This window comes from Panicum virgatum, chromosome 5K (assembly GCF_016808335.1).
Source record: "Panicum virgatum strain AP13 chromosome 5K, P.virgatum_v5, whole genome shotgun sequence".
Classification (NCBI taxonomy): domain Eukaryota; kingdom Viridiplantae; phylum Streptophyta; class Magnoliopsida; order Poales; family Poaceae; genus Panicum; species Panicum virgatum.
The window spans coordinates 684,689-697,787 of record NC_053140.1 but is presented as its reverse complement, the minus strand read 5'-3'; the positions used below and the strand labels follow the sequence as shown (position 1 = coordinate 697,787).

The 13,099-nt window shown below is 44.8% G+C and overlaps 3 protein-coding genes across 10 annotated transcripts; 2 read left to right on the top strand and 1 right to left on the bottom strand.

Moving 5' to 3' along the window:
• Positions 1–314: 314 nt before the first annotated feature.
• LOC120705480 (serine/threonine-protein kinase AGC1-7-like) lies at positions 315–2,501 on the top strand. Of its 2 annotated transcripts, XM_039989820.1 has the most exons (3): positions 315–603; positions 954–1,452; positions 1,570–2,501. In XM_039989820.1, the coding sequence occupies exons 2-3, from the start codon at positions 965–967 to the stop codon at positions 2,420–2,422; spliced, it is 1,341 nt and encodes a 446-aa protein (XP_039845754.1). In that variant the 5' UTR covers positions 315–603; positions 954–964; the 3' UTR covers positions 2,423–2,501. The 2 variants fall into 2 exon arrangements, with proteins under 2 accessions (XP_039845754.1, XP_039845753.1); XM_039989819.1 differs by lacking the exon at positions 315–603 and having other exon boundaries at positions 613–1,452.
• A 769-nt stretch (positions 2,502–3,270) lies between these two features.
• On the bottom strand, positions 3,271–8,009 carry LOC120705481 (putative ubiquitin-conjugating enzyme E2 38). 5 transcript variants are annotated; one of them, XM_039989823.1, is made up of 8 exons: positions 7,709–8,009; positions 6,888–6,980; positions 6,244–6,270; positions 5,055–5,260; positions 4,907–4,970; positions 4,325–4,464; positions 3,920–4,231; positions 3,271–3,763 (listed from the first exon to the last, which is right to left on the bottom strand). In XM_039989823.1, exons 2-8 carry the CDS (start codon positions 6,946–6,948, stop codon positions 3,497–3,499), a joined length of 1,077 nt encoding a protein of 358 aa, XP_039845757.1. In that variant the 5' UTR covers positions 6,949–6,980; positions 7,709–8,009; the 3' UTR covers positions 3,271–3,496. The 5 variants fall into 5 exon arrangements, with proteins under 5 accessions (XP_039845757.1, XP_039845758.1, XP_039845756.1 ...); XM_039989824.1 differs by having other exon boundaries at positions 7,714–7,895; XM_039989822.1 differs by lacking the exon at positions 7,709–8,009 and adding an exon at positions 7,102–7,387 and having other exon boundaries at positions 6,888–7,010.
• A 1,024-nt stretch (positions 8,010–9,033) lies between these two features.
• Positions 9,034–13,073, top strand: LOC120705479 (B3 domain-containing protein Os01g0234100-like). 3 transcript variants are annotated; one of them, XM_039989817.1, is made up of 8 exons: positions 9,034–9,259; positions 9,491–9,655; positions 10,194–10,283; positions 10,692–10,756; positions 10,854–10,965; positions 11,483–11,689; positions 11,826–11,916; positions 12,002–13,073. In XM_039989817.1, exons 1-8 carry the CDS (start codon positions 9,236–9,238, stop codon positions 12,631–12,633), a joined length of 1,386 nt encoding a protein of 461 aa, XP_039845751.1. In that variant the 5' UTR covers positions 9,034–9,235; the 3' UTR covers positions 12,634–13,073. The 3 variants fall into 3 exon arrangements, with proteins under 3 accessions (XP_039845751.1, XP_039845750.1, XP_039845752.1); XM_039989816.1 differs by having other exon boundaries at positions 10,689–10,756; XM_039989818.1 differs by having other exon boundaries at positions 9,034–9,308; positions 10,689–10,756.
• The last annotated feature ends 26 nt before the right edge of the window (positions 13,074–13,099 follow it).

The window sequence follows — 13,099 nt, the reverse complement described above, 5'->3', positions numbered from 1 at the left end:
GGACTTTTTGTATAAATCTCATGTTATTATGGAGTATAATATAGTAAAAGGATGAATTTGACCCAAAAATAAAAGTTGAGGGACTATATTGGCCCATCTAAAAATTAAGGGATGAAATTGACCTTTGATTAAAGCTGAGAGACCAAAACACCTACTTTGATTTTTTTTAAAAAAAACCGTGGATTATTTTTTTCTTCTTTTGTTATGATTGGGCCGGAGCCTTGTTTGCAGTAGGCCGGTTGGGCCTGCCGCGCGCGCGCGCGTTGGAAACACCGTCCGCCCCTTGTCGTCGACTCCGTCGTCCTCCTCCTCCGCGGGGGATGCGCCGGCGCCAGCGCCAGCGCCCGCCTAACACCCCTCCCACTGCGTCCTCCTCTTAAATTTAGCAATGCACGCCACCCCTCGTCCATCCGCTTCCTCCATTCCACGCCATCCCCCTCCCCCCTCCCACCACCCCTCCGCCTCGTCTGCTCGCGGTGGCGCCTGCCCTCTGCCCCCACCGACCCCATGGCCATGGGGGCGCGCCTCCTCGCCGTTTGAAGCCCAAGCCCCAAGGGAGGGGCGGGGGCGCCACGTTCCTCCATATTGGATCGAATCGATTAGGTTCGCCCCCCTCTCTCGTTTGGTCCTGTTGAAATATTTGTTCGATTCGTCAGGGTCCCAAGCTTGACTTGTTCAGAATGCGTAATCGCTCCTAGTTGTTGGAATATGCTTGCATTGCAGCCAGGGTGCGAGAATGCATAATTGCTCGTCAGGAAACTCCAAAAATATGAATATGCTTGCACACAGGTTGCGGGAATGGGGGAATACAATAGATGCATAATTTCCATGTATTCCGACAAGGAGGAACTGATGATGATCAGCTTTCCGTTTTCACAAGATGTCTGATCCACCTGACAAAAATACCCCAAATCATGCAGCAAATCCTGTGCTGACAATGGTATCTGAAGCAGGTGCCACACCAATGGAAGCATCAGGAGAAGGTGACAAGGCTGTTCGTCGAGGCAGCTTTGACACTTCTAGGAGTAACAGCTTGGATAGCTCCAGTACCAGCCATATCAAGCGGCATACTGGGAGCGATGGCAGGTGGGAGGCCATCCAATTGGCCACTTGCAGGGACCCACCTCTCAGCCCAGTCCACTTCAGGCTTCTGAAGCGCCTTGGCTATGGAGATATTGGCAGTGTTTACCTTGTGGAACTCAGGGGGACACAGGCTTTTTTCGCCATGAAAGTGATGGACAAGGAGTCGCTCATCAACAGGAATAAGCTGGTACGGGCAGAAACTGAGAGGGAAATCCTTGGTCTTCTCGATCACCCCTTCCTACCCACATTGTACTCTCACTTTGAGACCGATAAGTTCTACTGCCTTGTCATGGAATATTGCTGTGGTGGCAGCCTGCATTCTCTTCGGCAAAAGCAACCTAATAGGCATTTCGATGAACAATCAGCCAGGTTGGTTCATCTAAGATCACCAAGTATCCTTTGCATGTTACCTCCGATGATAGCCCATACAATTTTTGCACATCAGGACATATCATTTGCTAATCTGAATTATATTTTGTCTGACAGATTTTATGCCTCCGAGGTGTTGCTTGCACTTGAGTACCTCCACATGCTAGGCATTGTCTACAGAGACTTGAAACCCGAAAATGTCCTGGTCCGAGATGGGGGGCACATTATGCTGTCTGACTTTGACCTATCACTGCGGTGTTCTGTCAGCCCAATGTTAGTCAAATCCTCATCGGTCCATGCAGGTGCCAATGGTGCTGAGAAGGGCCTAGTCCACACTGCAGGTTCCAGCCAAGGCTGCATGCAGCCATCAGCACTCTTCCCACGCATGCTCTCCAAGAAGAGCCGCAAGACCAAATCAGACTTCAGTGTCAATGGATCATTGGTGGAGTTCAATGCCGAGCCGACAGATGCACGGTCTATGTCATTTGTTGGGACGCATGAGTACCTTGCACCGGAAATCATCAGAGGAGAAGGACATGGCAGCGCTGTGGACTGGTGGACCTTTGGCATCTTCTTGTATGAGCTGCTACATGGCATGACGCCGTTCAAGGGGAGTAGCAACCGTGCCACGCTCTGCAATGTGGTGGAGCAGCCACTGCGGTTCCCCGACAGCCCACCTGTGAGCAATGTCGCACGAGACCTCATCCGTGGGCTTCTAGTGAAGGACCCTCTGAAGAGAATTGCAACCAAGAGGGGTGCTTCTGAGATCAAGCAGCACCCTTTCTTTGAGGGGGTGAACTGGGCACTTGTGAGGGGTTCTCATCCACCTTCTATCCCTGACCCTGTAGACTTCAGTCAGTTCAGATCTAAGGAGAAGAAGGTGACGGAGAGAACAGCGGCGACTGCTTCGAGTAGTTTACCAGCTGGTGCTGCAGCGGCCAATTCTCCAGCCAATTTTCAGTATTTCTAGGTCTGTACACTGTCGAGTTTGGGTATTCGTACGACTGAACACCATAGATACAGATGTCTGTATTGTTGCCATTCCTCTCCTTTTTTTGCGTACTGTTCTCTTGCCATGATGCGAACACGATGGGTACAGGAAAGAAAAATATCTCTCACCTCCAACCTCTACAAAGTTCTAGGAGATACAAAGTTCCAGGAAAGGAAAATGTGAAATGATCCTCTACAAAATAATGTGATCTCACAATTTCTCTATTTTCAAAGCATTTAATTATGGAGAGAATTCTTCCGATGCCATGAACAAACACACTGTGCCATAGCTGCTGATGAATGCTGAACTTAACTGATACACATGCCTACTACAGTTTTGGTTTTTTCCTTCTTCACAGCTATTAAGATTCTTCAAAGCCTGGTAAAGTTAAACGCTCTGTTTGTCTGACTGTGGCTGGTGCCGATTTGCTGTGAGAGAAAAGTACTGCTGGCTGGTTGGTGTTGATTTGGTGAGAAAAAAGCACTGATAAAAATTAGAATATATGGAGCCTCATTCTGTATGGTAGTTGCAAATCTAACTCCACGCACAACCGAACACCGTCTGGCAGTATGCCTCTGCCACTGACATGTATAACAATTTTGACAAGCCCATCTACTTTCAGTTATAGCCCATCTACTTTCAGTTATGTTTGAAGAACTGTATCTGTTTTGCCGGTAAGTACACATAAATTCTGTCGGCCATCAGTGCCACATGTGTTTGCTTTTTGCCCAACAGAAACTATTGCCATCTCCACGAAGATGCTGGCGTGCATAGGAACAATAGCCATCAAGCAGGTTGTTCGAAGTCACAAGAATCCACGAAGTAGATTGGCACATAATGAGTCTAATTTTTCTATAGAATTAAATAGATGACCCATCACCTGAAATAGGTAATATCTGACAAGAACAACTCTTGTACCAGATACCAAAGCCTTTTCTACACTGTGCACTATATTTAAGCGTTTGAATTGTGACCTATTACACCATTTCACCTTTCAATTAGGACTTCGGAAGGTGAAATGCAATGGTCAGGTGTTGTTCTGAAGAAAGAATTCTAGCTGGTAGGCACTATCTCACCCACAGGTGATGCCTTTCTTTCCAGTTCCAGCAAGCGACTTCTGTTAGCAGCAAACTCGGTCCTGAGATGTTCAGTGTACAGCGTCAGCGACTTTTTGAAATCTGCAAAGCACTTGGCACAGTCATATCTGGCGCCGCTTCCAGCTGATGATCCGACAACTGTCCCAGACATGTAAGCGCTGCACGCGTCGAGGAAGGCATGCTCACGCTCGTGAAAGTGTCCTGCAACAAGGGTCTCAAAATGCTGCAGGGAAAGAGAAGTGTGTAAGAACAGTGGATGCAGAGCATATTTGGATAATTGGATTCGATATATGGAGTTCAATTTCCTGGACACGAAAAAGTATAACTATAGTCATGAGAGCTGATATAACACTATATCAAGAGACGAAGGATTCGGCACCTTTGGAGGCTTTCGGAGTGAATATAACATTGTCTTGCAGGACAGCACAAAGGCCGTCTGATTGTAAACCAAGGAATTCTTTTCACCAGCTGTTGTTTTAGCAGAATTTTTGTTTCCAGGCTCATTGAAGTATGGCTTATCATTCAGCACAAGGCCCTGAATGGAGACCAGCACCTGCAGCATGGTTGAATTTGACTTGCCCCACTTCTCGCATCCATTACCCCACCAGGTATTCAGAAGGCTCAAGCAAACTTTTCCGCTCTCATACAGGTTCGGATTCAACCGAAGTCCACCTGAATGGTAATGAACTTTCTGCACAAATCAAGCAGATTTTACAAAATATTATGGGTGTCTATGACAATATAGAAATATTAAAGGGAAAGATGGTGTCAAGTGGTCGCATACCGGTGGGCATTTTGGGTATTCAGAAGGAAAACGGACATCAAAGAAGAACAATCCATCATGATATGGAGTTCCAGCTGGCCCAACTATAGCAGCCCTGAGCAGATCGATCCTGTCCTCATAAACTCTAACATATATAGACTCTGCATAATTGAAACCAAATTGATCCAAGTTAACAACAATAAAAAAACACACTAGCTGGTTTCAGTAGTAAATTCTCCAATTAAGAATAAGTACTATCAGGTCCAAATGTCAATCATACAGACATGATGTGCAGGCGAAGTGGCATTGCGTTTGTCCTAGGCACATGGTATTATAACATTGCTTACATTTTTCTCATTTGCTTCCTGATATAAAAAATAATTACATTCAGAACACCTGCAATATACTAGTGTGAAAAGACTAATGGAAAAGAATTATCAACAAAATGACGTAAGCGACGATTGTAAAGAAACCACAGTGTGTCCTTTAGTTCTCCATAGCTACAGTTTTTGGCAGTTCGGCAAAAATAAGAAACAAAACATTGATAAAACATAACCTGGAAAAGCTTTTTGGCCACAATATCTAATAAACATATGAACTGACCAGGTAGATTTTTCTGTAGAAGACTCCATTCACTTTGGATTGCCTTCACCCAATCTTTGGTGGCCTGGTCACATATTTTGAGGTGGGAAAATCACAGTCGGATTTAATAGCTTAAAGGTTCACAAAATGACACAGGCACACATGATACCTTTCCTGGTGATGTTTTTGCATAGTGGTGATCAGAGAAATCTTGAACAACATCGAATTGGTTAAATGACATGTAATCGTTACTCCCAGTTCCATGTTCAGTCCTTGCCAATGATGAAATCATACTTGAGCATTCATGTCTACTTGAACAAGGATCCAAATGACTCTTATTTGCAGTGACACTCAAAGACGAGTGCGGAGCAGATGCTGAAATCCAGGATGTAGGTAAATGATTATCGAGTAAGGACATTACAATATAATTCGAGCATAAGACAGAGATATGGACCAAAATACAGTCCAGACTATCATCACCACTGGGTTTGCAGATTCCAACTGTCCCTCAACCAATGAAAGATAGCTACTTGAACCTTTGATAATGTTGAAAATGCAGTACTGCTTTAAAGATTAAGGGGCTAATTGGTAAGTATAAGAGGGAAAAACATTTAAAAATCATGCCAGTCCCCTGAGTAAGTTGAATCCCATAATCTAAGAGGGAGTTTTCTTACGAAATTTATGACCGAAAATCTGCCCTCTTCAAGACAGAGCAGAAAGCACCTTACTAAGACTCTCTCCAGCGGTGAACTGGACACGGCCCGGTATCGAAATTTAGGGTGCGAAGTCACCCTGTAAACACTCCAGCGGGGAGCTCCATCCGGCCCGGCAAAATAGGGGGGAGGAGAGAGAACCTCCAAATCTGGAGGTGTACGAGTTCGCCTCCATCGGAAGTGCGGGGCCCGCTGCAACGGTCGGAGGTGGGCGTCGGTGCCGCTCGCAAGCAGGAGGGGAAGGGGAAAATATAGTATAATATTGGATATTGGGGTATAGGGGGTATTGTTTAGAGGGTATTGCTGGAGAGGATTTTGATATAGAGTGCGGAATCTATATGGAGGTGGTAGAATATTCCTTTTAGAGGGTGGAATTTAGAGGGTATGGTTGAAGACAGTCTAATTTACTAATATCAGAGCATCAGCACCAAGACGGTCTCTGAAGGGTTTCCACTATTTTTATATACACTTTCTCTCATTGACTAAGTAAGATGTTTCATATCAGTTATATGGCCTTGTCAGTCTCTGGGCTGCGGCGCTGTTAACAGAACATATAATATACGTGTTCATACCAATCTCATGTTATTTTGAGGGAAAAGATATAATATTAGGGCAGACAAGAACATGTGCAAAATTCAAGATTACCTTGCCAAAGTGGATCAATGGATTTTCCTGCATAAACAGATCATTCGTTCATTAGAAAAGCATTCAGCTTATGAAGAAAAGGATAATAAACAATGGGACTCACATAATTCATTGCACACAGATACAGAACACTCAAACACAACCAGCAGTCTGAGTCACTGATCATCAAGTTACTACATTTACTCTCCCAGTGAATGTATTATCTGCAGCATTATTGCTGTATGCATCTAAGAACTCAATAAGACACATAGCATGCTAGTATCATTTTTCAAGTTCTTTTAGTCAATAAAAATGGCTTCTTTAAAGCTTACCTGTGTACATCTCTACTTGCTGGGTTCCTAAAATTCGATTTGTCCGGTTAAGTAGTTCTCACAGAAGCAAGATATTTGTAAATAAAAGAAGGTGTAGCTCCTAAAACACAGCATCTGGAGTTCTCAAACTATAACCACATAGAGCAACATAATAAATTGGCCAAAATTATCTAACAATTTGAACCCACAATTATCTAACAATTAGATTGTCGTGACATGGCACCAGACCCGTATCTGAGCAATCAAGGGCTGATTGAAGCATCTGGGCAGAAAAACAATCGGCAATTGAACAAGGTAGATAGCTCTGCAGATAAACAAGGAAAGCTATAGCACCTTTCTTCTTTGAATCCTTCTTACTGACACAAAACAGCTGCAGCAGCTTCTTGAGAGCCATCCTTCCTTTGAATCACCTCATACAAAAAACACCTGCAAGACATGAGACGCCATTGCTTGTAACTACAAACAAGAAAGATGGTGTTTTTCATCTGCGATACCACAAAGGTCAAGATGGAAGGCGCAGGAACAACAGATGCATAAACAGAAGCACCTTTAGAAAGAAATCATCTAATTTCGTCTCTAAGAACAAGTGAACAACCGAACAAGAAGAAAAGGAAAGGAGCAGTGGAGAGTTGATCATCTTAGTTGGAGAATCCCAACGCGGCAAGCATCTCACTCTTTTCTCTTTCCAGTAGCACGCTGTTTTCCAAGAACTGGTTGGCTGTAAGGCCCAGTTGTCAGCGACCGAACCCCCGACCCCAATCAGTGCGTGCGTGACGCCAGGTCGGTCTCTCTCGGTCCAATGGAGGCCAGCCACCGCAAACGCCAAGGGCAAGAACAGACAAAAAAAAAAGGAAAGAAATAATCCCGGAAGAGTAGCGAAACCCCCGGAGGCGGAGGGGAGGGATAAACTTGAAGCGTCACCGTCCAGGAGAAGGAGCAGCAGCGCATCACGATCAAGAACCCCACGGAGAAAAAGAAAGGCGTCCATAGTCAAAGAAAAGAATCAATCTTCCATGACACCATCAGGAAACCACAGCCACGGCGGAGAAAAGAAAGAAGCCCAAGAAAGCAGCGAGCACCGATCAAGAAGAAGAAGAAGCGAGTCAATTAGGAACGTCGACGAAAGTTGTCGGGGGGAGATCGCAGCGACGCACCTCACCTTTGAGAGGTCCTGCGGCGGCCCAGGCGATGGATGGGGAGGAAGAAGAGGGAGGGTTTTAGTAGTAGGTAGCGAGAGGCGAGAAGGACTGGAATTGGGGGTGGTGCGACTGGACTGGACACCTTGCGTGCCAGGACGGCAAAGCGTAAAGCTTTACCTTCCTGAAATCGCTGCTCATGTCAAGGGCGCCGTCTCCTACCATACCGCATCCTTCCGTTCTTCACCACCACCGTGTCGCCCCCCCTCCGGGTTTGCAACATGTATGCAGGAGGGTATATACATGGATGCAAACTGCCCCCCTACCTAAAAGGTCTCTCCAACAAATTTCAATCATGAACGAAGAGGAAGAAGAAAAACAAAGAAAGAAGTAGAGAAAAATAAGCTCTCTAAATTTTCATTCTAGATCCGCCAATAACTGTGAAGAATTCATTGGAGCTGTCATAGTAGTAGAAATGTAGTAGCTGCTTGTTACAAAATAGCGGGCTATAGTATTTTTCGACCACAGCAGCTATAATCCCGTTATACTGGATAGCGGCGCGACAACGGACTATAGCGGCTAAGAAAAACTCTTTACTATTTTTTTTTCATAGCCTGCTATTTTGTACACTGTTGTCTCGCGACACGCAAAAGAACGATTTTGGAATTGCTAGTTGAACATCCACATCACGGCTGAACCGTCGCGGCGCTAATCCAAATATATTAGTATTGCGCGTTTCCTTCCTTGTTGTAAGAAGAGCAATGTTAAATCGTTTTTCTTTACAGCATCTGGATTACCGAAAGGAACACAGAATCAGAAAAAAGCATTAAAACCGCCTAACGATTCTTGTTGTGCAGATGTATTTCCAAGAAAATCACAGCCCGTGACCGTGGGCCGGCCGCACATTCGTACGGTTCGAGCTCTCACAACTTGACTAGTCAAACGGGCTGTTGGGTTGGACGGCCTGATTGTACTACACTACTGCTAGCTGAAAGCTGTTCATCCAAAGGTCCAAGCAATGTTTTTTTTTTGATGGCCTGAATCATTTTCTTTTTTTGTTTATTATTATATGGAAAAGTTTGACCGAGAAATTTCCATCGTGTAAACGTGAAGCTCAGTGCTACAAAACTCGGATGCGCAGGTTGAAAAGATAGGAGTAAGGAAACAAAAATCAAGTCGACCTTAAAAGGAAGGAAAGAAACGGATTCACCATATGAACAGGACGAAATACGTTATCTCCCGTATTTCCGCGTTTTTTTGAAAAGTTAATCCCGAGAGAGGGAAGAAATGTTTTCAAAATCAAAATGGTGCCATTCGGCGGTGAACCCCGTGGCGTGGGAACAGCCGCGCCGCGCGTCCCATCAATCCCCCCTGTAGCTGAACTGAGCGGTCGGAACCCAACTCCTCCGCTTTCTCAGTGGGATCTTCCTCCTCAGTCCCCACTCCAACACTGCCAACTCTGAATCCTTCGATTGATTCCCGAGCAGAGCGAACCCCCCCTCGAGGCGTCCAAGGTTCCGTTTCAGGTGTGCGTTGCGGGAGGCAATGGCGATGGATCCGCCCCTCAAAGCAAGTTCCTTTCTTCCCCATCCTCCTCCGCCATTGACTCCGCTGTTCGGTACATTAATCTGTCCAGTTAACAACCGAGAGTTGCTTCTTTATTCCTTCATTCGTCTGCTAATGGAACATTCCGATCCGCACCGTTGTTCCTTAGAAACAAGGGAAGCGTCGAACTTTAATTCGCAATTGTAGATAATCTCATCTCAATTCGCTCATCTGCTTTGATTGGTTGCTCTGCAGAGGAAGAGGGGGAGACCACCTGGCTCTCAGTCAGCCAAGAGCAAGATGGAGCAGAAGATGGCATTGGTCAAGCAGAGGGTCGCCTTGCTTGACAGTGCCAGCAGCAGCAGCAGCAGCAGCAGCAGCAGCGCTAAGATTGACAAGGATGTTGACTTTGTGCCCATGGTGAGGACTTGCGTGCAATGATTTAGCATTGGCCTCATACTGCTACTATTTCTTTCATCATACTGAAGTGAATAAAAGACAAGATCTTTAATTACCAGTAGATATAAGGAGACCAATATGTTCATCAGCATCCTTAGTTTAATAGGTTCAACACCTACTAATACTTCAGAACTGTAGAAGCTAGATGGTGCTGCAGGCCTGCAGTTTTCAGAGTTGCAGAGTAATCTGTGTATGTTGGTTGGTCCATGATTCACAGTTCTGATCTCAACGTTTCTGATAGTCCTTGATGGGCTTCGTAGAATGATATGTCCTTAAAGTTTATTTTGTTTCCTAATTTGATCATGCTTGTCGTTTGGAAACGTATCTGATGCACCAAATGAAGTCTAGAAACAATTTCCAATGTTTTTGTGTCAATGCCCACTAGTATCTAGTACCACAATAATCAACTATTCTATGCATTTTCGTTTGATCAGACTATATTTTCTTTCTTTGATTAACATGATATTTCTGTCACACAGTATTTGTTTAATGGTTACAGGATGAAGAGCTCGCTATCGTCGCTGCTCACCAGCCTATAGAAATTGATTATGGTGATTCCTACAATGAAGATGAGGATATTCCTTTAAAAGTATGGGCACTGTTGCATTGTTTTTCTTGTATACATTAAGGTGTGATAGGCAGACCTTTTGTCTTCAACTTCGAGCGATATTCACTAGTCACTACATGTGTAGTTACTCTATTCCCAACATCAATACTGACAACATAATGTGACCGACAGAGCACAACATCAGTGGCGGATCCACAATTTGTGCTTTGGGGGCTCATATCCTTTCTTCTTCCTCCGGCCCTCCTTTTCTTCTTCTCTCCCTTCTTTCCTCTTTGTCTCCTTCCTCCTTTCCTCTTCTTTCCATGGAGTTTCTGGGGTAGGGCCGTAGGGGGGCAGCCCCCCTGCCCCCATGATGGATCCGCCCCTGACAACATTTGGACTTGTTTTCTTCTTTTCATCTCATATTTTTCCATCTCTCTGTTATAGAAGGTTTTGGCATCGAAGGGATTGGAGAATGAGCAAAAAAGGCTTCCTGGCCAAAATTTAAGTGCAAGGTACTTCAACTTGTCCTTTCATCTTTGTAACTGTAATATCTCAAGCTTGTCTACTTATGCAATTACATCTCTAACCAAATTCCAATGTTCACTACAGCTATGGATCGACGATGGATAGAGCTGCGGAGGTACAGGCAAAGTTGCCAGCAGAACATCCTAGCTTTGTCAAGCGTATGCTACAGTCTCATGTTGTCCGTGGTTTTTGGCTGGTAAGTTGCCATCGGTTAGACGGTTACTATCTATTTGAATGTTTGATCAATTCTAAAGATTTGGTAATTGCTTCTTTATGAACAACAGTGGAAGCACAACTAGGGAATGCAAGGAACTTGAAGAAACATTCAATTACCTGTCCGGTTAGAATGTCAAATTACCACACAAATGGCTTTGAAAGTTGAAACTAGATCTTTTATCACGTTGAGGGGCCTGATATACACCCAGCCACTAGGCTACTGAAATAGTAGGACTAGGGATATCACTGAGATTTTTAAAATTTAGCTTTCAGGAGAGCACAGATACAAGTCTGCCAAACAAATAATTTGCAAATTGTTGTCATTTCTTGATTATCTGACCTCTTTGACTTCATTGAAAGAGTACTTGTGCTTAAACAAATAATGCACAGCTATATCTCATTTTTTGTTCACGCCACTTGGATCCATTGCCTTGCTTTATTTGCCATCGAATTCCCTTCTTTTGCTGTATTTGCAAATGAATTTGTCGGTCTTGTAGGGTCTGCCAACTTACTTTTGCAACAAACATCTCCCAAAGAAAGACACCGGAATTGTCCTAGAAGATGAAAATGGACAGGACCACCAGACGTTATATCTTGGTGCGAAGCAGGGACTCAGTGCTGGGTGGAGAGGTTTTGCAATTGAGCACGATATTAAGGTTGGCGATGTTGTGATTTTTCAGCTCGTGGGATCGACGAAATTTAAGGCAAGTCCCCCACATTGTTTTGTCATAATGCTTAGTGTAACCTGTTCATAGGATGCCCATTTCTTGAACCATGTGTTAATGTCCTCGTCTTCATATATAGTAAACCTTTAATTCTATTGCTATGCTTGTCGTTCAGGTATATATAATAAGAGCAAACGAATTTACAACAGCTGATGGAGCAATCAGTCTACTGAATTTGGAGGTGCACAAGAAAGGGAAGCTATCAAGTAAGTATGTTATTGTTGAATTTACAATCAAGACAGATTTTGGTACATGGATATGAGCCAACTATTGAATCTCCTGAATTTCTAGAAAAAGGATGTGACGATGATGAGAAGGCTAGCCCAGTCGACAACAAAGTCCCTCAGAGTGATGACAATAATGCTGTAGCCAGTGAAGCAATAGATGGCCTGAGGATCTCAGATTCAGACATGGACTTTGGCGATGTCACAAGCTTCTGCAACTTCAACATTGTGGTCGACAGCTTGGTCATCGACTGCAAGTTTCATGATCATCAGCGCAGGACATACTACGAGCTCTGCTGTTCCCAGAAGTCCTTCCTTCACAAGAATCTGCTGAAGCAGCTAAACCTGACGCTTGTCGTGGGAGTGATCATGGAGACGATCAGCATCGCGGAGGGTATCCGAGCCTGCAAGGCACAGGCTTCTTCCCACGAGGACTTGGTGATCTGGAAGAAGACACTGGAGTCCTTCGAGCTGCTGGGCATGAACGTCGCGTTCCTGCTGAAACGCATCAACGATCTCCTCGGCCTCCCAGCTGGGCCGAGAGACCTCTCGGAGTGCCAGAAGTACAAGGAGCTGAAGTCAGAGAGGACCCATGCTGGGGAGAAAGTGAAAGCGCTTGAGCTTATGCTGTTGAATGTGAAGGGTATGCTGCAGAAAATGGATGCGGAGATGGAGGAGATGGAGTCCAGTCCAGTGTGAAGAGAAGCGGTCTGACACTGCAGCAGTTGGCTACTGCACCATGGTGATCTTGCCAGTTATACCAGAGGCAAACATTTTGGGTACATCTTTCAGCAGAGTGTAAAAGAAGATGCACTGGATGGAGTAGTAAGTAAACTGGTGTCTGCAGAAGATGGGCATTGTATCATGCATGTGTACTGAGGGTGAGTGGTGAGCCTGATGCTAGTTAGGAGTTAGGGCTGGGGGCCACATTTTGTGTGCACCTCAGCAGTTGCAGAGTAGTAATGTCTAGGTGTGGGTAGCAGTAATTACACACTTTGGTGTCCACTTAGCAGTAGTAACTGGGGCGACACTCTTTTGGTGGTGAAGTGACGGTAATCCCCTTGTAGCCTTGGCTAGCTGTAAATTTCTGGGACCGGCCGGAAATGAATCAAGGAGGATCGTTTCTGGGTGATGAACCACACACAGTGCGAGATCGTGCTGTGCA